The following is a 25,169-nucleotide window of genomic DNA, read 5'->3' on the forward strand; positions in this document are numbered from 1 at the left end:
TCAAATTTACCTTTATAAAAAGTCCAGTTCCTTTTTACAGAAGGTTTTCCATATGGAAATGTTTTCCTCCTTTCCACGAGATGCAGGAAATTACATCCCGGGGCAAAAGATATGCTACTTCAGAATTGTGAAGAATTCAGACTCGAGCTTTCTGCATGTGTGTCTATGTGGTTCTTGTATTATTGGGTTTGTACAGTGGTTCTGGATGTACACAGAGTGGATTCTGAGGTACAGAATAGTAGGTCAGCAGGCACCATGTTGCATGCCAGGGCAGGAGCAATTGGACCTCTTTTCTGACTTGGTGTGGGGGTTTGGAAAGAGCTGGGGCTGGGGGGGACCTAGGTGGTGCTAGCTGTGCTGTAGTCAGTTGGATGCAGGGTTAGGATGGGCACATTGTCATCGTAGGGTGGGGGGGGTATAATGTTTTGGATGATGGTGTAACAGTAGCAGTGCTCTTGAACCTTGTAACTGACATTCTTACTTCTGTGCGTTAAAGAGCTGCACGGGAACAGGGTTAGTGGGGATTCCACGGTTACTGCAGGAATCCCGCCGAGATCCCCTCCAGATCCACGGGAATCCCATGGGGATGGATGGAAGGTCCTATGGGATTCCCGCAGAAGTGTAAAGCCAGCCCAGCCTACCTATTCTTTCCTTGTGTTGTGGCCACCATCTTATCGCTGATCATGGGGCAGGAATGGAAAGCCACAGTTGCCAATTACTGGGTGCATACATGTGAGATCTTTCCAGCCCTAACCCCTGATGCCCATTTTTTTATGGGTATGGGCAAGGAGGATGGAGGCAGGTGGGAATAGAGGCAATTCCATTGGGGATGGATAGGGACAAGCTAGATTCCAGTGGGGACAGGTGAAATTTCTATCCCCGTGCAACTCTCTACTACCGTATATACTTGAATATAGGATGAGATTTTTGGGCCAAAAAGTGGCCCAGAAATGGGGGTCTCATCCTATGTTTCAGTTCATCACCGACCCCCTCCCTGACTTGATGCAGGCATCTAATAGCCTGGGACAGGAGAGATCCCTCCCATCTTCTGTCCCTGCCGGCCGATGCAAATAATTCCCCCCCCCAGGGTACCTTTTTAGTTATACTTGGTGGTCCAGTGGTGTATGGGCACGACCATGCTGTTGCCCTGCATACCTCCTATCACTCGCCAATCAGGGCTTGCGGCACACAGGCACGCAGGAGCGAGCTTCTTGAGCTCCCGTGCGGCCTTGTGTCTCTAGCAGAATGGGCTGCCATCAGTTCTCACGAGAATTGCGGGACCTGGCGGCAGCCATTCTACTAGCAGCGCAGGGCCACATGGGAGCTCAAGAAGCTCACTCCTGCGTGCCTGTGCGCCCTGAGCCCCAATCGGCGAGTGAAAGGATGTGCGCAGGGCAGGAGCGTGGTTCTGCCCATAAATCGCTGTACCACCAGGGATAACCAAAAAGGTACGCGGGGGAGGATGTGTAAAAAAATTAATTTGCATCGGCTGGGACAGGAGACAGGAGGGCTCTCTCATGTCCTGGCCTGGCCTACCACTAGACCACCAGAGGTCGAAGAGAAGGTGGGCCAGGGTGCAGAGCCTAGCTGGGAGAGAGGACAGGGTGCAGTGCAGAGCCTGGCGGGGGGTGAGGCAGGGTGCAGAGCCTGGCAAGTAGTGAGGGGGGCTGGCTGCATAGCCTGGTAGGGCAGGGAGGGCTGGGGGCTGGGTGCAGAGCCTCGTAGGGAAGGGGGCTGGGTGCAGAGCTTTGCAGGGAGTGGGGCTGAGTGCAGAGCCTGGCAGGGGAGGGTGTGAGGGAGAGGACACTGGGTGCAGGGCATGACACTTGAATATTAAGCCCCTGTCTTATATTCGAGTCAACCATTTTTCCTCCTTTTTGGAGGGAAAAATGGGGGTCTCGACTTATATTCGAATATACTGTATATGGTATAGTTTTCTGTATATATGTGTATCAGTTTTTACAGTTCTCGTTTGTAGTCCATCTATTCACCTGAATTCCTGAGGTTTTGTCAGAAATGTATGCATAAGTTGAGGGTGGGATGATGCTGGCATGTAATTATTGATCAAGACTCTTCCTTCTCTTCTACCACCACATCATAATCCTGACCAGAAATTGTGCTTTTTTCCCTCCCCAGACGTGCACATCTGAAGGAATGCTTTGAGACTTTAAAGAGGAATATCCCCAACGTAGATGACAAGAAGACATCAAACCTCAGTGTCCTTAGAAGTGCCTTGAGGTATATCCAGGTATGGTCCTCAGTGAAGGTTTATATTTGCTTATTGCCCCCCCACACCCACCCATATCCTGTTTTCATGGTTTCACATTCCCCAGTGCAAACTGCAGAGATGCAGGGATGAAGGTAGTATTGGCACACTCCTTCTGTTATTGACCAGTCCCCCCTAGACCTAGCACTACCACAACTGTTGCTGCTCCCCACCCTGGACCATCATTAATAATCGCTGTCTCTAAGTTAATATTTTCAAATGTTAAAACTTGCATTGAGGTTTGATATCCTCAGTGTTTCATCACTGACTTGGAAACCTTCAATGTCTTCTTTTACAGGTTAATTTTCATTGAGCTTTGTTGATGCCCAAAGTTTTTGCCAAGCATTTTTAATTCTGATTGAGTTTGTATCTTTTAGTGTGATTTTGTATTTATTGTTCCCCGCTTAGATTTTTGGATAGGTGGGTTATAAATAATTGTAAATAAATAAATCTTTCCAGGCATTGCCAAATGCATAAATGGCATCCTTAAGTCTGAACTCCTTGAGAAAGTCTTTAAGACTTATGCCTCTGTAATTGCATTAAGCATGCAGTTTAGAAAACAATCTTTATACGAGTTCTTGGTCTTCATGGAATGTAAAATTTCTTGGTCACAAGGCTGTAATAAGGGACGTCACATTGGGTGGGATGTATATGGCAGAGACTTTATTTTTCACAAGTTTTTGGAGGAGGATGTGCAGAGCAATTGTGTAGAACTAGTAAAATTTCACAGTTCTCTTCTAGTCCATTTTCTCTACATGAGCTCTTGCTGCTGGCACAAAGTGGGGCATGGAACTAATCACTAAATATTTCTGTGGTTATCCATGCTTTCTATGATTAGCATAATAGTCCATATGTAGATGACATAAACCCTTGAAACATTGTGGATGTTGGCTTTTTTAATCACGGTCAACTTTAATTTGTGTGTGCCTGCAGGATTGGTACATGCAAGAACAGTTACAGCCTCTTTTACAAAGCCGTGCTAGCGGCCCCGAAGCCCATAGAGATTTAAAGGGCTTCGGGAATGTTGCCGTGCAGCAGCCGCTAGTTCGGCTTTGTAAAAGAGGCCGTTAGTGTCCTTGAAACAAAATGATGCTCATTCATCAGGCTGTTGTCAGTGTTTTTCTATGAACATAGCACCAATAGAGAGCTGTTTCATCAGCATGTAAATTTGTTCAGGATCAAGATTTCCATCAGATATCCTCTTAGCAAATTCATCAATGTAACTTTCATCTGCTTCATAATCAGCAGAAAGCTTTTTCACCTCAGATTTTGAGATATTTAACACCATGACCTTCTTAAATTTCTGCAGCCAAAGTGTTCAGTTCTTGATAGTATTTTTTTGGCTTGCTTCATTACCATCAAACCAGCCAATGGCATACATTCACGCCTGTGTTGAACCCATGTAGTCAGCACATGATCTAAAATCTTTATTTTTTATTTTTGCCCTATGCAGTGTTTTTTCTGGTTTTCATTAATTTTCTGGTCATCACTTTCATTGTAAAACTTCAATAACTTATCTGTTTGAGTGGAATCTACATCTCTGCTACTTTCCACCCCCCCAAACTTTTCTGCTTCTCACTGCCACCCCGAGTAGAATCTGCAGCTCTCTTTGCCACTTTCCAACCCTCTGACCTGAATTGTGCAGAGATCAGGGGAAATGCATGCACCTGCTTTAGTTTCAGCATGTGTCATGTTAGGGAAATTGACTACTTCAGGTTTGCATCAAATTTTGGTTTTTGGAGGTTTTCGGCATTTTGGATAAAATATCTCCTACCTGTATCAGCGTTGTAAAATTTGCCATAGACAATAGTTATGGGAAAGCTTACTGTTCCATAAGCTTCAGAAAACATTGGTTATTTTGATTTTGTTTATGCCATAGTGGGTTGGATAGAATAATAGTATGGATTGTATTTTCAGGGGAACTCTGTTCTAAACCTTTTGTGTTGTGCTTGGAAAAGCTCATCATAAAAGGATTGAGTAATACATATGTTAATTTTTATTTGCTTAATTTGTAAATGTATTGTTTTGGAATGTGTTTGTGTTTTCTTTTGGGTTGACATGGGACTTGTGATATTTTGTAGTTCTTACAAAAAAATATATATTTGATTTGTAAATGTCAAAGTCCTTGGATTCCATATTATAGTGGTTTATGTTGTAAAGGTGAACTATTAATCTGTTGAAATTAAACCCAACAGCAGCTCTCCTCTTGCCCTTATCTTCCATGCAGCCTCTCAAGTTTTCCTCTCTCATCTCTCCCGCGCATGATCAAAAGCCACCGTGTTATTGGCCACCTCATGCTATTTTGGAACCCTAATGCAGACATGTGTCTGCAGTTTAGAGTTCTAGCTGCTGCTCTGTGCAGGTGTTTCACTGCCATCCTTTTGTCACTATGGATACTCTGTATTTATCACTCAATTTTTATTTTTTTACAGTTTGGTTACCTTTTTTTTTCTTTACCATCTGTTGTATAAGGATGTTCCAGGAATCCACCACCCTTTCTATAAAAAATTATTTCCTGACATTGTTCTTGAATCTTCCTTCTTGAAGGTTCACACTGTATGTAACCTCTATTTCTATGACCCTTCCACTGATAATGGTTTGTTTTTGCATTAAATATCTCTTATCATGTTCCCCCCCCCCCCCCCCCCCGCCTCGATCTCTCCTCTAGGGTTCACGTTTCAAGTTTATTAAAATATTTTTTGACTGCTTATTCTAGTTTCTAAGCGGTTAACAAAATAAAATTACATAAAAACAAATTGTAAAATTACATTAGAACATATAAAAACAAGGAAAAAGGGTAACATACCAAGACATACAGCTACACAATGGGATGGTAGGGAAGAACTACAATTGATATAGAAAAGGCGAGACATAAAAGAATAAAACAGTCGGTTGGGTAAAATAACAGAAGTTTTAGAGTTTTGGATTGTAAATTTAGCCCTTAAAAGGGCATTTTTAACCAAAAGCGTCTTGAATAGAAATGTTTTTTAATTTTATTTTAAATTGTTTTATATCAGATTCGTAATGTAGATGAGTAGGCAATGAGTTCCACAAAGATGGGGCAGGTAATGGCAAAGTTATTGGAACGCAGTGTATTGATTGATTTAATGAAGGTATAACTAATAGATTTTGTGGAAGTTGAACGGAGACATTTTGATGTGCTATATGGAATTAAAAGACTATTAATAAAGTCAGGTTGATTATTCAGTCTAGTTGTAAGTGTTAAAAGTAAAATTTTGTAGCTAATCCTGTGTTCGACTGGTAACCAATGAGCGTTAATCAAGAGAGGGGAAACGTGATCATATTTTTTTGCCCCACTAATGATCTTGATAGCAGTATTTTGGATGATCTGTAGTCATCTAATCTCCTTTTTTATGATGCCCTTATAGTATTTAGGTTCTTTGCTTATAGCTTTTAGTAGCAGACCCCACACCATTTTGATTGCTTCTAGGCTACCAGTTTCTCTCTTTCGCTCGCTCATACCTCTGAAATACCTTCCAGGACAGAACACAATGTTCTAGTGAGTCCTCGCCAAAACACTTGTACTGAAGCATGTCACCTCACCTTTTCTGTGTTCTCTTGGCTCTGGCCACTGCCTCTTCTTGCTTGCGATGATCAGATACCATCTCCCTAGGGATTTTTTCTGGCCCCTCAGAACTTGTACAAACTCCTTCAGATTTTGGCTTTTGCTGCTTTTTTTTTTGCAGTTACTCTTGACTGCCAACCACTTGACCACTTCTCATGTTGTTTTTTTAGATCACTGCTCATTCCGGCTACTCCCTTCAGAGGGGTTCACTCTGTTTACATTTATTAAAAACTTTCCCTGTTTATTGTGGATTTGTATGATAAATCAACAGTTTGTATGATAAATCAACAAGATGTTCAATGAGAACTGAGTTAAAAATGGCTGGCCTCAATGCCATGTGCATACTGATGCACTGTACCCAACAGTTAGAAAAATTAGATGGCAGACAGATTGACACCATATTTTTTTAGTCATTTGCCATGGTTTCAAAGGTATTCTGAGTTAATTTTTGAATGTAATGCCAGGTCTGCGAGTTTGCATACCTGCATGTAACGTTTTTATCATGCATTTCTTTCCCTTCCTTGTCAGTGTCGCAAACTTCTAGAAAGTGCTTGTTGGCAGCTTTCCGAGTCTCGCTGTGTCTTTGTCAGGTAGAAACTGATGTTTCAGCCACCATGCTGTGGCTTTCTTCAGGGTAGGCTCTGAAGTCTGCAGTTTGACTTTGTAAATAGTGGGTTCACTGACCTGATTGAAAACAGGGCAGTCCACCAATTTGAATTTTGGCAGGAAAGTCCATAGAATGGAAAAGTCTCTGGTAGGTTTAAAGATGTTCTCCCCGTGGAGCTGGATTAGATGTTCTCCCAGGGTTTCTGCAGCGGGAACCCTGAGAGAACATCTAGAACGTGCCTTCTGTTCCTGAGTCTTGGTTACACTTGTTCAGACAAGTGTCATTTGAAGGCATAGACAACATAATTGCACAAAGAATCATTTATACTTTGATTGAAAAATCGGGGTCAGTTCACACTTAGTTGCAGGAACTCGGTCTTTCTTCAGCCAGCCTGCTATACGTAATTGACTGACATGCGGTAGGTGCCGTTTTCAGGGGTGCCTGCTAATTTATAGAATGAGGCCCATACAGTATATTTCACGTGTGTTCTTTAGGGGAAGGTGCACCTGAGTACTAATCTAAACCTCATGGTGGTGATTTAGAATAAAAAAAAAAATGAAAGTACATGAGTTGTGTTTGGGTGGGAACAGAGCATGCTATACCTTTCTATACCATATAACATCTGCATCATTTTTCAAGGGTCATTACCCAGGAGATGTTGTTAATAAGAGTGGCAAGTAGCATGTATGAATCCTAGTTAAAAACTGTTCTTTTGCTTAATGTAATGTAATGTAATTTATTTCTTATATACCGCTACATCCGTTAGGTTCTAAGCGGTTTACAGAAAATATACATTAAGATTAGAAATAAGAAAGGTACTTGAAAAATTCCCTTACTGTCCCGAAGGCTCACAATCTAACTAAAGTACCTGGAGGGTAATAGAGAAGTGATACATATTATTTTGAGATGCTGTTAATAGTGGTAAGCACTGTGCAGGAATCCTCATTAAATCATGCAATCAATATTTAAAAACTTGGGGGGGGGGTTAGAATGGGGAAGGGAGGGTAGGTGATAGGGAGAATTTATGGGAAGAGGGGACTGGATGGGTAATCTTATTGGTCGGAGGGATTGCTATTTTGGTGATTGGGTTTGAAGAGATAAAGATAAGGGGGATTTGGGGAGGTTTTCATGTGTATACTCAAAAAGACCAATTCCATTTTGTTTGTTGGCTTGTGTTATTGTTGATGTTCAATAAGAACCGTTTATATAAAAGTACAGGAGTTAGAAACATAGAAGATGACGGCAGGAAAAGGGCCACGGGCCCAACAAGTCTGCCCACTCTATGACTATAGTGGATTTCCATGTGGATTTTTACTACTTTTTGGCCCAACATCTATTTATTCCCACTCCCCCTTTATAAAGCCGCGCTAGTGTTTTTTTGTGCAGGACGCTCAATAAGCGTCAGAGCTGTTACTGCGGTTGGCCGGTGCAAAAAACGCTTTGTAAGGAAATTAAGAAATTTTTGACTTTGACCCTAAGATGCTTAAACAATGCCCTACTGTTAAGGATTTGGTTATCAATTAAAAATAAACCTAAGTACAATTATCTCCATTGATAATTTTACAGTTGCCGACAGCTTTCCTAATATTTGGCTCCAGTAGGGTGTAGTTAAGCCGGAGGTTTGTGTCATTTAATTCTAAGGCTGAACTTCATTTGGACTTGATAATTACATAGAAGGATGGGATAGGGGTTTCTTACTGCAGTGAGTTCTCATCTCCTGAAGCATTTCCTCCGCTTCATCTTGGTGAAAGTAGGCCAGTGCGGTGAGGGAGGTGGGAGCAGGAAGCTCTTGAGGCAGGCAGTGCTCCCAGTTTCAACAGCTCCGTAGCTTTTAGCTTTGCTTCCTTCCTTGTCTCATGTCATATATTTCCCTAATACATAATATTTTCAGACATTTTGATATCATGTAAAAGTGGAAATACTTAATGTATGCAAAGGCTGATTGAGTCCTGGCTTTGCCCCACTGCATGTGTAGAAATCTAGCCCTACTTCCCTTAAAAAGAAGAAATAAAATTCATGTATACACTGAAACAAAACTAATACCGAACCTGGATAAGGTAGTGAAACTGTTGGAATAAGTGCTACAGTGATAACTAGATTATTCAGCTTGTCTGATCTTCGTAGTTTTGATTCTTTTAAGTCTCCTTTTGTTACTTTTTTTTTTTTGTCAAAACATCCATTTTACTATAATTGCCTTTAACAGTTTGACACTTTGGAAGAAAAGATATTGCAGCATTAAAACTGGGTTAATGTAATCTTAAATTCTGCTTGTTTTCCCCTCTGTGCACCCTGAATACCCAATTCACACAATAATCCAAGGCGGAGGAGCTGTAGTCACTAACCCCTCCCTGGCTTTTAATCAGATAAAGGACTTTATTATTCTTTCTCTGAACTGGGTTATTTCACAATATCAGTACTAGATATCGCCATTATAGCAATGTATTTCCCCATACGATGAAATCAGTTTGGCTCTTATGTACAAGAAGGAAGGTAATGAGGTAAGCTTTCAGTCAGTTCACTTTAGGGATCCTGTTTGCCAAACAGCGCTAGAAAGTGGCCTGCGGTAGTCCCAACGTGGTTTTCTCTTGTGCGTTCAGGCCACGTTTAGTGCTGCCACTTTGTTCTACATAGTAACATAGTAACATAGTAGATGACGGCAGATAAAGACCCGAATGGTCCATCCAGTCTGCCCAACCTGATTCAATTTAAAAAATTTTTTTTTTTTTTTTTTTTTTTTTCTTCTTAGCTATTTCTGGGCGAGAATCCAAAGCTTTACCCGGTACTGTGCTTGGGTTCCAACTGCCGAAATCTCTGTTAAGACTTACTCCAGCCCATCTACACCCTCCCAGCCATTGAAGCCCTCCCCTGCCCATCCTCCTCCAAACGGCCATACACAGACACAGACCGTACAAGTCTGCCCAGTAACTGGCCTAGTTCAATCTTTAATATTATTTTCTGATTCTAAATCTTCTGTGTTCATCCCACGCTTCTTTGAACTCAGTCACAGTTTTACTCTCCACCACCTCTCCCGGGAGCGCATTCCAGGCATCCACCACCCTCTCCGTAAAGTAGAATTTCCTAACATTGCCCCTGAATCTACCACCCCTCAACCTCAAATTATGTCCTCTGGTTTTACCATTTTCCTTTCTCTGGAAAAGATTTTGTTCTACGTTAATACCCTTTAAGTATTTGAACGTCTGAATCATATCTCCCCTGTCTCTCCTTTCCTCTAGGGTATACATATTCAGGGCTTCCAGTCTCTCCTCATATGTCTTCTGGTGCAAGCCTCCTATCATTTTCGTCGCCCTCCTCTGGACCGCCTCAAGTCTTCTTACGTCTTTCGCCAGATACGGTCTCCAAAACTGAACACAATACTCCAAGTGGGGCCTCACCAATGACCTGTACAGGGGCATCAAACACCTTCTTTCTTCTACTGACTACGCCTCTCTTTATACAGCCCAGAATCCTTCTGGCAGCAGCCACTGCCTATGTCACACTGTTTTTTCGCCTTTAGATCTTCGGACACTATCACCCCGAGGTCCCTCTCCCCGTCCGTGCATATCAGCTTCTCTCCTCCCAGCATATACGGTTCCTTCCTATTATTAATCCCCAAAATGCATTACTCTGCATTTCTTTGCATTGAATTTTAGTTGCCAGGCATTAGACCATTCCTCTAACTTTTGCAGATCCTTTTTCATATTTCCACTCCCTCTTCGGTGTCTACTCTGTTACAAATCTTGGTATCATCTGCAAAAAGGCACACTTTTCCTTCTAACCCTTCAGCAATGTCACTTACATACATATTGAACAGGATTGGCCCCAGCACCGAACCCTGAGGGACTCCACTAGTCACCTTTCCTTCCTTCGAGCGACTTCCATTAACCACCACCCTCTGGCGTCTGTCCGACAGCCAGTTTCTGACCCAGTTCACCACTTTGGGTCCTAACTTTAGCCCTTCAAGTTTGTTCAACAGCCTCCTATGAGGAACTGTATCAAAGGCTTTGCTGAAATCCAAATAAATTACATCTAGCATATGTCCTCGATCCAGCTCTCTGGTCACCCAATCAAAAAATTCAATCAGGTTCGTTTGGCACGATTTACCTTTTGTAAAGCCATGTTGCCTCGGATCCTGTAACCCATTAGATTCAAGGAAATACACTATCCTTTCTTTCAGCAACACTTCCATTATTTTTCCAACAACTGAAGTGAGGCTCACCGGCCTGTAGTTTCCTGCTTCATCCCTGTGACCACTTTTATGAATAGGGACCACATCCGCTCTCCTCCAATCCCCAGGAATCACTCCCGTCTCCAGAGATTTGTTGAACAAGTCTTTAATAGGACTCGCCAGAACCTCTCTGAGTTCCCTTAGTATCCTGGGATGGATCCCGTCTGGTCCCATCGCTTTGTCCCACCTTCAGTTTTTCAAGTTGCTCATAAACACCCTCCTCCGTGAACGGCGCAGAATCTACTCCATTTTCTCGTGTAACTTTGCCGGACAATCTCGGTCCTTCTCCAGGATTTTCTTCTGTGAACACAGAACAGAAGTATTTGTTTAGCACATTTGCTTTCTCCTCATCACTCTCCACATATTTGTTCCCAGCATCTTTTAGCCTAGCAATTCCATTTTTTATCTTCCTCCTTTCACTAATATATCTGAAAAAATTTTTTATCTCCCTTTTTTTACATTTTTTAGCCATTTGTTTCTTCCGCCTGTTGCCTTCGCCAAACGTATCTCTCTTCTTGGCTTCTTTCAGTTTCACCCTGTAGTCCTTTCTGCTCTCCTCTTCTTGGGTTTTTTTATATTTCATGAACGCCAACTCTTTCGCCTTTATTTTCTCAGCCACTAGGTTGGAGAACCATATCGGCTTCCTTTTTTTCTTTTGTTTTTATTGATTTTCTTCACCATAAAGGTCCGTAGCCATTTTTATCGCTCCTTTCAGCTTAGACCACTGTCTTTCCACTTCTCTTATGTCCTCCCATCCTAACAGCTCTTTCTTCAGGTACTTTCCCATTGCATTAAAGTCCGTACGTTTGAAATCTAGGACTTTAAGCTAATCGTGCGGCCCGCTCTCCACTTTAGCCGTTATATCAACCAAACCGTATTGATGATCGCTACTACCCAGGTGAGGCACCCACTCGAACATTAGAGATACTCTCTCCATTTGTGAGGACCAGATCCAATATCGCTTTTTTACCCTTGTGGGTTCCGTCACCATTTGTCTGAGCAGAGCTCTGAAAGGCATCCACAATCTCCCTACTTCTTTCCGATTCGCAGACGGAACATTCCAGTCCGCATCCGCAGGTTGAAATCTCCCAACAGCAGAACCTCCTCTTTCCTTCCAAACTTTTGGATATCCACAATCAGATCCTTATCAATTTGCCTGCGATTGAGTCGGAGGTCTGTAGACTACACCCCGTAGATAGAAGTTCCATCTTCTCTTTTCAGAGCAATCCATATCGCTTCTTCCTCTCCCCAGGTCCTTGCATTTCGGTCGCTTGGATATTGATCTTTACATAGAGAGCTACTCCTCCACCTTTATGACCATCTCTGTCCTTCTAAAAAGATTATATCCCGTTATGTTTGCATCCCATCCATGTGATTCACTGAACCATGTCTCTGTGATAGCAACAATATCTAGATCTGCCTCTAACATCAGAGCTTGCAGATCATGAACTTTGTTGCTTAGACCTGCGAGCATTTGTGGTCATCGCTTTCCAGCTATTTTTCAGCGATAATCTTCTTTTTCGTATGGATTTTTTTGTGTCGTTTCACTTTCCGTTGCAATACTAAGAAATGAGTTGCTGATATTGCTTATGTTGCAGCCTTTACTACTATCACATCTTTTCTTTTGCCGGGGGTGGTCTTTATAATTGTCCTTCGTACATACACCACCCCCACCTTCTAGTTTAAATGCCTGATAAAATATTGTCTAAATTTCTCTGCAAGGTTTCTTTTTCCTGCTGTAGTAATATGTAGCCCATCAGTGCAATATAGCTTCTTGTCCTTCCATGTATTTCCCCATCCTCCTATGTACCTGAAGCCTTCTTGATGACACCAGGCTCTGAGCCATCTATAAAGTCCTCTGTGTTTTTTCACTCTTTGTTCTCCTTTCCATATGCAGGCAGTATTTCAGAAAAAAGCTAAAGTCTTTACAAAAGGTTTCACGCCCTCGACCAAGCTCCCGAAAAGCTTCTGTGCTGGCAAGTGTGGAGTTGTTGGCCAGGTCATTTGTTCCCAGATGGATAACAACATCATTGTTAAAATCCTTAGTTTCTTCCTTAACTAATAGTCAGTAATTGCCTGGAACTCCTGGTAGCTGAGGATCCTGGAAGACAATTTCACTATTTGGACTCCTCGCCCTGTGTTCCTAAGGTTAATGCCTCTGATGATGGAATCCCCAACAGGTAATAGTTTTCTGTTTTTGGCTTTTTTATTTGTACTTTAGGGTGCTCTTGTTCTCTTGAGTTTCCTTCATTGGTTCCAGTCCCACCTCCCTTCTGTTTTCCTGAGTATCGCAGTGCACTAGTGGAGCGAGAGGAATTCTGTAGAGGTAATATTAGTGAAGGTGGATGTTTCTGTGTTACAATGTCGCAGTCTTCCTGAGCCTACTGTGACCCATTTATTCCTGGCGCTGTTTTATTCTTTGAGGTAGAGGTGATAAGTTGGTATGATTTTGTGGGAGTGATGGAAGCTGCTTTTAATTGTATTGCAATTCCTGTTTAAGTTTGCAGAGCTCCTCCTTAATACTGGCAAGTTGAAGACAGATGGGGCAAGCCTTAAGCCTCCAAATAGTATGTCTTGGAATTAAAGCACCACAGTGATTGCATAGAATAAAGGTCATCTTGATTGGTTGTGAATGTCCTGATTATATGGGTCTCTATATATGAATAGTGGTCCCTGGGGTTGGTGGGACTATAAGTAAGGACTACTAGTAAGGCAGAAATATAGGCTCTATACCACCTAAAACACAGTATTTTTAAACAAACTGCAGGAAGAAGAAATAAGATTTAACAGAGGAAAGAGAAGGATATTTTTTTGTGCTTTTTTATATTTTTTTTTTTTAGTAAGAAACAGGGAGGAGAAGAGAAATTAAAGCAGATATAATGCTGAAAACCAGTGAAAAGAGCAAGAATATGAAATGGTAACTTAGCTTTTAGAAGTTCTATTTTTTCATGGCTATGCACTGTTCCCCATTATTATTATTTTTTTTAATTTAAGTATTTATATACCACTTATGGCCTAAGTGGTTTACATTCAGGCATTCGACCATTTTTCCCTGTCTGTCCTGGTGGGCTCACAATCTGTCTAATGTACCCGGGGGTAATGGGATTAAGTCATAAGGAGCAGTGTGAGATTTTGAACCCACAATCTCAGGGTGTTGAGGCTGTAACTCTAACCACTGCGCGACACTCTCCCGCACGTAGCCATTGGCATGCGCTAAAGCTATGCTAATCAGTTAGCATGAGGCATTGCTGCTATTACTACCACTAATTTCTATAGTGCTGAAAGGCTGTACATTTAACATTCAAAAGATGGTCCCTTCTCAGAAGAGCTTACAATCTAGCTTGGACACACAGACAGGACATCTCAGGGTTGGGGAGTTTCTAGCAGAAGAAATGATACAATGGGTATAGGTATCTGATAGTGAGTGTATAGCTGTGTCTGCTCTTTGCTCCGACCATACCCCAAGCTCTAAAAATATATATATATTTTAGCATGTGGGTAGTGGGACACCTGAAACGCGCTCCACGGCAGTTTAACCTTCAGTAAGCAGGGGTTAATGCTTACCGCAGGTTAGTAAAAGAGGACCCCTAAGCTTGTCAGAAAAATCAGTGTTGGGCTCTGAGATTTATGTACTGTCTGCATCACTGATGCACCTACTGGCTTGATATGGGCACACATTGTAAAGAACAGAAAAGCTTCAACTGAGTCACAGCTTTTGAACAGCTAAGCTCTTGTACATCAAGGTGTTCCACCTTTAACCCTTTAATTGGCAGATAGTGAAAACGACTGCTTTACGTAACCTGATGTTGAACGAGAGCAACAGTGCCAAATAAAAGGTTAATGTTCCTTTCTAAAACCAGTTAAGGAACTAGAAGGCGCCAAAACTATTAAACCGGCAACACAAATACACAGTTTGGAGCACACTGATGTCATTAGCCCTGGGCCATTATAAATTTCTGTTCTTGAGGGCTCTGCCTCCTTTTTCTCTCTACTCATTTCTTTGTTGCTCTGATCTTCTTCTATGGTTTTCTGACTGCCAGGAACTGGCAGAGCACCCTCCCAGCACTTGAACTCTTACCCGGAGATCTGTCCTAAATCTCAGCTTGTTTAGCCAACACCATCACCTTAAGGGAGGCTATCAGATAAGAGAAAAATGTCCTTATTTTGCAGACCTGACCCCATGCAGGGTGTCCCTCTAGTTATAGGTATTCAGGGAAGGTGAAGATGGGGGATGAGACCACTAGAATGCACTACCTCTCGTACCTCTGGCAGGATCGGTGTTGGGAGAGTACCACTAGACACCAAAGATTTAATTTTTTATTGGAGGAAAGGAAATTGGGTCTGGGAGTGGGGGGAGGAAGGCTATTAGACCACCAAAGGAACTCTGTTCAGTTAGGGTTATGTTGAGAAAAGAAGCAACAAGACAAATTGTGTGTGTGGGGGGGGGGGAGGGGGTGATACAGATATCCAGGGCAGGTTGGTCGGAGAAAGGGTGGCGGTAGACACTCCTCTCAATCAACCCTTCTATGGTGCCCTGGACCTCAGCATTATTTTTCCCGTAGTAGTTACACGGCCAAAGCTTTTAAAAAATGATTGGATGTGATGTAAAAGAAAAGACACCACATTTGCATTCATTTAAATGCAGTTTTGGTCATGGTTTCTGTGCGAGTTAACACCCACCCTGGTAGCCTTTTTGCACTGGTATCCCATGTAAAACTGAGTTAAACCCGTGCTAACCACGCAGGAAACTTTCTACATTGGCCCCTAGGGGTTTCGCACAGGGCCAGCTTCTGTGCAAACCCTTTCTCTGTATCTGGTGTAAGCATTTGAATGGCATTTGGGTTAGCTTTCTGCATTGGACCCTCACCTCACTTCTATGTAGAACTTCACGTAAATGTCTTGCTTCCTACTTAAGCTTCAAGTTCTTAACTACTGATTTAACTCCTGGTATGCTGCTGTTCTGGTCCTAAGCTCAGCTTTTGTTGCTTCACCTTGTAGGGAACTGGGACCCCTGCAAGATGGGTGTAATCTCTAATATTTATTTTCCTGCATGCTACCTCCTGTTACTCCCCACTAGTGTCTTCTTCCTGTTGGCGCAGTGCCAGTATGTAAACTCATGATATGCAGTAAAGAGGAAACAGAAAGGTGGGAAGCAGGGTAGACTCCAGACTCATCTAATTCTCTGTCTGGTGAGGCCTGGGAAATCTGTCAGCCCTTCTCATCCTAGTGCTGCCCGATTCACGATTTGAATCGGTCACACTGATTCATTCGGGTGAATCGATTTAAAACAAACAAAATCGGCCTCCCGATTCGGTAACTGACCCTCGCCCCCTAAAGCAGATGCGGCAGCGCTGCCTTCTTGATGGCCGGCCGCTGTTGCACCTTCTTTAGAGGGGGAGGGTCAGTCGGGAAGTGCTGGTGTCCGGCTTCCCCTCTGGCCTCCCGCTGGTGTCCGGCTTTCCCCTGGCCTCCCCGCGCCCCATTTTGCCTACTAGCAGCAGCCTGCAGGGAGGAATCGCTGGTGCTAGCGATCTCTGCAAGCTGCTATAGGTCTTCGAGCTGTTTCCTCTGCCGCGGTCCCGCCACTCCTCTGACGTCAGAGGCAGGATTGCGGCAGTGGAAACAGCTCCGAAGAAAGGGAGAGAAGTTGGACCCAAGGGATGGTGTGGAGGGGGGGATAGAGATACTGGATTAGAAGGGTAGTTGGGAAAAGAAAGGGAGATATGGTGGACCCTGGGGTGGTGGGGAAAGAAGGAGAGATGCTGGATGAAAGGATAGTTGAGAAAAGGTAGATCTGTGGATGGGGACGAAAAAAAAGGAAAGATGCCAGACCGGAGGAGGGAAGGGAAACGGAAGGGGAGGACAGAGATAGAAGATGGATGGTTAGCACAGAGAAAGAAGAAGCAAGTTATCAGAAGACAATCGGAGCCGTGGGACCAACAAGATTTGAATAATGACCAGACAACAAAAGGTAGAAAAAAATAATTTATTTTCTCTTTTGTGATTACAATATGTCAGATTTGAAACGTGTATCCTGCCAGAGCTATGGTGTTAGACCGCAAACATGAGGCTAGGATTTAACAGAGAGAGGAAAAGTCTTTTTTTGTTTATTTTGTTTACACCACAGTGAACCGTGTGGCTAGAAGAAGACAAAGAGGTGAAGAGTGCTATAAAATAAGCCCACCAGGATGTTTGAAAAAAAACCCAACAAAAAAAAAACGCCCAATTAGGCAGGAAAATTGAATCTAAAAATCGATTCAATACGCTGAATCGAATCGAAATTTGTTTTCCTGAATCAGACATCACTAAGCAGAACCTGAAAAATACAGCTACCAGCCCTGCTAATTATATTGGATACTAATGTTGAAAACTTCCTCAGCCTTTTTACGCCAGTTCCAGCCCTTCCTCCCTTCTTGGGTGGGCGGGGCCTGGACCTTGGTCAGTTTTCTTTTAAAGGGCCAATGTAGAGCAGCATGCAGGTGCTTGAGTGTTTGGCTGTGACCTGTGTGTAATACTACACTATACAACTAGCTGATGCCATGCAAATGTATTTGTGGAGATTTTGTGGCTGATGGAGGGGGGGGGGGATTAATGTACTTGGACATATGTTCACTAAAGTTTTTGCAGTAAATTAAGATTCTTGTGTGTGTGTTCAAACAAAAATTGAAAGTGTCAGCACACATTGGCATTGGTTCTTTGTCTAAATATGAACCTCATAAAATTGCTCACATAAAATTTTTGCAGTGTATGCTTTCACTTCCATTTTTGTTCAGACCTATCATCTGTCTTTGAACCTTGTAGGGGTTTCCTTCTAGTTGCGAGAGTAAACAAAACTGGCATTTTAAATCTAAAAGGCTGGAATGAAATTCTCTCTGAGCCCTTGTTTGTGTCTGTCCACCTGGTGAAAAAATTCTCTCAGTAACTGTGTCAAAGGCTCTCGTTTACATCTGCATTGCTGTGGGATACTCAGTGACTTTATTTGCCAATAATGTTAATGTAACATGTAGCCATGTATTAGAGAATGACACGGTGGTTGTTACCCGTGGCTAGCTGCGGGTAACCCCAAAAAAAGGTCACCGCGAGATCGGGGACAAGGTCATTCACCGCCCCGTGGAACGATGAATGGTGAGCATGCGCGGTGAACAAGCGTGCGATCCGGCAGCCCCCTTCTCCCGCCGGCCGTACATCTCCATCCCTCCCTTTCCCTTAACCTTCTCTTGTGCCGAAATGGTACCTTCTCCTCTCCATTCGCCCACCCCCAGCACCCTTTGCGGTCCAGCAGCTCCCTCAGCCAGCCATGTAACTCTCTTCCTCCCTTTCCCTTACTTTCTCTTATGGCGAAACTGGCGATTTCTATGAGGCTATGTGCTGTATTACAGCCGGAGCCTTGAAGTCGCGTAACATTGCCTGCTGGAAAAGTCTCCTCTGATGCAACTTCCTGTTTCCGGTTGCATCGGAGGAGGCTTTTCAAGCAGGCAATGCGACGCCTTATAGAAATCGCCAGTTTCACCATAAGAGAAGGTAAGGGAAAGTAAGGGAGGGAGAAGCACGGCTGGCCAGTGGGAGGGAGCTGCTGGACCGCGTGAAGGGTGCTGAGGGTGGGGGGGTTGGAAAGGAGAAGACATTGAAGCAACCTGAAGGGAACTGGGGAAGAAAGAGAAAGGAGAAGACACTGGGAAATGGGGAAGAGAGAATGGGGAGAAGACGCTGGGAAATGGGGAAGAGAAATTGGGAGAAGACGCTGAAGGGAAATGGGGAAGAGAAATTGGGAAAAGACGCTGAAGGGAAATGGGGAAGAGAGAGTGGGGAGAAGATGCTGAAGGAAAGAAGACAGAGATGCCAGACTATGGGGGAGCGGAGGGAAGAAGATGGGTGCCAGACCAATTGGGGGGGGGGGGTTTTGAAGGGAGAGGCACAGTAAGAGAGAGATGCAGAGAGACGGCCGACAGTGGATGGAAGGAACTGAATGAGAAGATGAGGGAAGCAGAAACCAGACAACAAAGGTAGAAAAAAAAATTATATATATTTATTTTGCTTTAGGATAAAGTAGTATATTAGTTGTGTTGATAAAAATTTATAAACAAAACCCTGCCAGCTGAACATCTCTTTCTCTAGTTCAGCAGCCAGAGCTTTGATTTATAAGGAAGGAATAAGCTAAATATTGCAGTACTGAGGCTTGTATGCATGCTGCGGGGACTGGGCAGTGAAGGGAATGGCGGTGACGGGGCGGTGAAAGGGCCGGTGGGCCGGGGACGGTGTAGTGATGGGGACAGATTTTTTTCCATGTCATTCTCTAACATGTATTCCATGCAAGTTAACACCCATGCTCAATCCCTCTTGCTTTACTTGGCATGTACAACTCAACCTTTGGTAACTTTGCAGTTAGGACCATGGTTGCTTTCTGCATCAGCCTTTTAGGCACTGGTTGCATTTGGAGTTTGAGAACTGTACTGTACTAGCACTTGCTGCTTCAGGATTGTTGGTTTTTGTTTTTTGTTGTTTTTTTTTTTTGGGGGGGGTTAAGCTAATGGAGGCTGATGTTCCATTGCTTGACAGGGGCTTTTTGCAGGTCCCTTAAAAGGCACCACTTAAAAGGAATCTTTTCTGTGAAAAAAAAAAATGTCTAAAATGAAGATATGAATATAATTTAAAATGCTTTTTTTTTTTTTTTGCTGTTGGTAAAAACTGTTCTGAGCTGTGCGAGTAAGTTGCATTGTTTCCCTGCAGCTTTAAGCAAAGGAAGGGGCAGGCGAGAATGATGAAGCAATTTCCCACTCTTCTCACGAGGACGGGCGCAGAGCGCGCGAGCGGCTGTCGAAAACGTCACGCGCTCCCGAGCGAGCGCGCTCTAGCGCCAGGAGAAAGAAAGACAGGCGCGCGCCTGTTCCCTGCGATGATCGGCCACGCTGCGCTCTTCTGCCCCGCCCCATCCTCCCACCGGCCAGTTTTGTGGCCACGTGCACAGCGAGCACATGGCTACCGCGAGACGCCTGACGTCACTTCTCCCGCCCGCCTGCTCTTGGCTTATCACGCGGCTGAGGCTGTGCTTCTTCCTTTTGTCAGCTTAGCTATGTCAAGTAAACCAAGAGGACTTCCCTCTGTCTGGTTGTGTGATTCTTTTTTTTTTTTTTTTTTCTGCATTAGAAACTTCAGAGCTTAACAATTTTCTCTTAAACTTTATGTTTCAGTATAGTAAAAAATGAACTTTGGCTGTTGCTTGTTTTTGTGTTTTAATGTGGAAGTAGGGTTGTGTCCAGCCAAAAATGTTTGGAATGTTGGGTATTTCTTTTGTTTCATTTAATAAAAATATATTTTAACTTGAATTTTACTTTTTTTTTGCACACATTGTGAACCAATTTGTTTTATGTTTAAATGATTTTTATTATTCCAGCAGTAAGAAGCAAATACAAACAGTAGTACCATTCAGGAAATAACATTTTCAACAATATAATCAGTTCCCCTCCCCTCCCCAAGAATCCATGGCCAGTCCAACAGCTGAGAGTGGGAATAAAATCTTAAAGATTCAAAAGTCTACTGCGAGCACGCGGTGTGAGGTCCTGCCAGAAGTGCCCCACACCTGACAAAATTTGCGACCCGGGCCAAGAGTCAAGTCTCCCACCATGCGTCTCTCCAGTGTTGCGTGCACTATCATTAGGGATCTCCAATGTGCATATGACGGGGGATCACGGGAGAGCCAGATGGTGAGGATGGCTTTTTTTTCCCATCAAAAGGGCTCGAGATAAATGCTGACATTCCCCTGGGTTTGGGCGAGGCTATATTATAAAATCCAAATAACGCCCTCGGTTGCGGAAGCCATTGCCTCTTGCCGGTAGTCTTCACAGGGGAGGGGGGGTTGTTTACCTGTCATAAACTGATCATGGCAGGGAGATTCCCTTGTCACGATCAGCTCAGCGGCAACCCAATTCTCTAACCAGCGCCTGGGATATGGATGCTGGTTAGAGATTTGTGGTGTTAGCGATTCTATATAGTATGCCCATATGCAATTCTCAAAAGCCACTTAGGTAATGACATTAGAAGAAAGCAAAATTTATATGAGATGTGATTTTAAAAAATACGGTGAATATTTAACTAAAAAATATTATTACAGTAAAAGACACATTGCCATTAATCCCTCTCAAATTACTCCCCCTCGCTTTGAACATACTTATCCTATGATTCTTTCTAAAGCAGTTCTGGAAGTCCTCTTTCATGTCTTTAGTTGTGCTGTCATGGCTGCCTCAATGTCACTTTTATCTTTCATGGTCATTTTGTCTTTGGGGGAGAGCTAAAGGTCACATGGTGCCAGATCCGGTGAATAAGATTGATGATGGAGGATGAAACTGTTTGGCCATTCTCATGAATCTCTTGTTCAAATGTTTTGAACGGATCCTCAGACATTTCCCTGCTTGACTGAATCATTTTGCTTACTCTTTCAACTATCTCTTGGGGTTTTGATGTTGAAAGACATCCTGATCTCTCCTTGTCTTCAACCGATTCACAACCATGACAAAATTGTTCGAAGCACTTCATGGTCGCTGCAGCATTTTGTGTGTTTCTTTAGCACTTTTTTTCAGTTTCAAACAAAATTTCAAGTTTTACTTCTCTTAACCATAGCTCGCATCCGACTGACTGTACCAAACAAGTTGAAACTCAACACACACTGTTAAGGTTTGACACGCCACTTCCCTGTATTGAAGATCCCTCCTTTCCATTGGATGGTGCTCGGCAGCAGCGTTCACCATATTTTTTGATCCTACCTCATATATTAGAATATAATCTGAGAAACGTGTTGCTCTTAATTTACAATTTTTCAGAGCATATAATCCTCATATTCAGTAATATCAATGTGCATCAGGTTGGTATAATGTCCACAGTGTAGACCAATATCTAGACTTGAATCTTTACCCTATTTTCTTTTCAAGCTTGTCCTTAATCAGTTTTGTAACTAAATACAAAATGGGAAATATCTCAATGCTACTTTCCCTTGTTACTTGTACATGGTTTGGGTGAGTATAAATGCTGGTGATCATGATTTTGTGTTCACATTTTCTTACAAAGATCCATGCTCAGAAGATATTTGCCTACATCTGCATTGACTTGAGAACTTTAGAGAAGTCCTTATTAAAATGGCTCTCCCGGTTGTCAGCCTGTGCTTGCTGTTCCTACTACTGGAGAGTCATTTCCTGTGGCTTTGGCAGAGGGCTGCCACCTGCAAGCTCTGAGAATCCTTAGTGGGCCTTATTGGTAAAAAAATAACATAGTAACATAGTAGATGACGGCAGATAAAGACCCGAATGGTCCATCCAGTCTGCCCAACCTGATTCAATTTAAATTTTTTAATTTTTTCTTCTTAGCTATTTCTGGGCAAGAATCCAAAGCTTTACCCGGTACTGTGCTTGGGTTCCAACTGCCGAAATCTCTGTTAAGACTTACTCCAGCCCATCTACACCCTCCCAGCCATTGAAGCCCTGCCCAGCCCATCCTCCACCAAATGGCCATATACAGACACAGACCGTGCAAGTCTGCCCAGTACTGGCCTTAGTTCAATTTTTAATATTATTTTCTGATTCTAGATCCTCTGTGTTCATCCCACGCTTCTTTGAACTTAGTCACAGTTTTACTCTCCACCACCTCTCTCGGGAGCGCATTCCAGGCATCTACTACCCTCTCCGTAAAGTAGAATTTCCTAACATTGCCTTTGAATCTACCACCCCTCAACCTCAAATTATGTCCTCTGGTTTTACCATTTTCCTTTCTCTGGAAAAGATTTTGTTCTACGTTAATACCCTTTAAGTATTTGAACGTCTGAATCATATCTCCCCTGTCTCTCCTTTCCTCTAGGGTATACATATTCAGGGCTTCCAGTCTTTCCTCATACGTCTTCTGGCGCAAGCCTCCTATCATTTTCATCGCCCTCCTCTGGGCCGCCTCAAGTCTTCTTACGTCCTTCGCCAGACTGCTTATACTGTTCGTTAAGCTCCATGCACTCGCACAATCCAGAAAGCAGAAAAATTTTTTGACTATAATATTCCTTATCCTCCGCCCCCTATATCCATAAAGTAAACGCTATTCAAGAAAACCACGCTTGGCCATGAAGTCCACTTTGACAGAGCCAATTAATAAATCACAACAGAGATCGCTTTAGATATGGGAATTGAATCTAGGAAGAGTTTTGATGAATTGATGTTCTGCACTATTATAGTTGACCTGTCCACACAAATATACCGGCTTATTTTGGTATAGTTCAGTGAAAGTAAATGCAGCACATTGTGACCTGAAGTAAACTTCAAGCCCTGTACAGTTGACATACGCCTGGGAATTTGTACCGCGGGACAACGCTTTATTCTGCTGTTCAGGGAAATACGCTTTTTCCTCCAGACCACAAAAAGGAGGTACTCCTAGTAGCAGGTTTCATCTGCAAAAGCAGCCAAATGAAGCAGTTACCATGGAGACCCAAAGGTTTTTTGGGGTTTTTTCCTCCTCTGTGTTTCCTTGGAAACCTGCAGGAGTTTCTCACATACGGAATATGAAATATAGCTCTTTGGCACCATCCCTGTGCTAGACAGTGAGCTCCTATATTTTACCCTTCACACATTTCTTAACAGGCTGTCTGGCATGCTTTCTCATGCATTTCAGTGTTCCTTCCTCACCAATGTGCTGCCGTCATGTTACAGGGTGGGGAAAGAGAGAAATCACCATGTTTTTTACCCAGTACAATATCTCTGGTTTTAATAACTGTAAAAACAGCAAGTGGATTTTCTCTGCGCATCAGACAGGTTTCAATTATTGCTTTAACAAGACTGTCTCATTATCTTAAGGTATAAGCCCAGAACACGTCCACTTTTGCTGCCCAGCAGCTGTCTTCCTGAAACGGCGTGCTTCAGTGCAGCTTCCTAATTCATCTTCATGGCATAATTTAATTAAGAGCATGTCTTTCAGATCAGTTGCTGCAACGCTTTCTGATGCAGCCATCAAGAGGCGCTCGGTAGTGACGCCCTGCGGTAGTCTGTTTTGTGTGACGTGTTTTATGTATAAATAATTTGTACACATTGTGACTGGTTTTATTCTCATTAGCAAAATAAAGCAAACTGAATGAAAAAGATATGATGGAGGATGAAACCTCCTCTCCCTCCCAATTAATCAACAGGGAGAATAACCGTTTTATAAATAGATTTATAATTTGTACCATGTAACACTTGAGCTGACACTATCCCCCTCTTTTACTAAGTTGCCCTAATCGAATTAGCTGGCGCTAAATGCTAACGCGTCCATTAACATGAATGCATTAGCATTTAGCGCGTGCTAATTCGATTAGTGCGAGCTAATTAGTTAGCGCACCTTAATAAAAGACGGCCTAAGTAAACTTGCCGAAGATGGTCACATCACTCTTCATATAATATATAAGAAGTTAAGAGGATCTAGCTGGATCTCAGTAGAAAGATCTTGTTAGGGATTTTCAGTTTATTTTGATATCATTTTGCATTTCTAAGCTGACAGATTTTCTTTTAATATATGAACATTGAAACACATTGGTTGGTCTTATGGTTCAGGCTGTTAGAGATCAAAGATATGAGGTTGGTGGTGTGAAATGAGATGTTTCTGTCATTGTGCCATAGGATTAAGAATTGGTTATCAGACAGAAAATAAAGGGTAGGGCTTAATGGCCATTTTTTTCAATGGAGGAGGGTAAATAGTGGTGTGCCGCAGGGATCTCTACTAGGACCAATGCTATTTAACTTATTTATAAATGATTTGGAAATTAGAACTACGAATATATATATTATAAATGTTAGCTTTTATTTTGAAGCTGGGGTCAGAGGTAGCACATTTTTACTTACTTCGAGTTTGCTTATCTTGCCTTATGTCTCCCCCCCCCCCACCCCACACTAGTGCAGGCCAGAGGTTTGGCTGGGGAGTGAGAGAGAGCTGTGGGCAGGGTAGGAAAAGATGCGTGGAAGCAGAGCACAGCCATGAGGGGAAGCCTTGGAGACTTAGGTTCCCTCCTTTGGGCTTTGGCATTTTCTTAAGCTGCAGAGACAGAAGATGAGGAAGAGAGACACAAAGAAAGGTACTGCCTGAGAATGCAGAATAACCCAACCCCTGAGGAGTCTGGATTTTTGGACTTGTACTGTAGTTGGGGTCCTTTAAGGATTTTGATGAGTGATGTTCCTGGAGTCCAGTGGATTACATGAATTCACTAGAGGCAGGTCTTGTCAGACAAATCTGATCAATTTCTGTGCTAAATGTGTTGTATTTAGATTTTAGCAAAGCCTTTGACAGTGTTCCACACAGGTGTCTAATAATCCGAGTGCCCTCAGTATGGGCCCAAGGTGATGGACTGGGTCAGGAACTGGTTGAGTGAAAGGTGACAGAGGGTAGTCGTCAATTGAGATCACCCAGAGGAAAGGGATGTTAACAGTGGTGTGCCTCAAGGTTCAGTTCATAGGCCTGCTCTTTATAACATTTGCTGCCGCTCATGAGCTAA

General features: G+C 43.0%; 1 protein-coding gene across 3 annotated transcripts in view; it reads left to right on the forward strand.

The window, feature by feature from the left end:
- MNT (MAX network transcriptional repressor) overlaps positions 1-25,169 on the forward strand; it is a 95,307-nt gene that overhangs the window by 52,392 nt on the left and 17,746 nt on the right. For all 3 annotated transcript variants that reach the window (XM_033922502.1, XM_033922503.1, XM_033922501.1), the window contains one exon: positions 2,137-2,248. In XM_033922502.1, coding sequence (XP_033778393.1) covers positions 2,137-2,248 — 112 coding nt within the window. The remainder of the gene's footprint in view (positions 1-2,136; positions 2,249-25,169) is intronic.

The sequence above is a fragment of the Geotrypetes seraphini genome, chromosome 15 (assembly GCF_902459505.1).
Source record: "Geotrypetes seraphini chromosome 15, aGeoSer1.1, whole genome shotgun sequence".
NCBI lineage: Eukaryota > Metazoa > Chordata > Amphibia > Gymnophiona > Dermophiidae > Geotrypetes > Geotrypetes seraphini.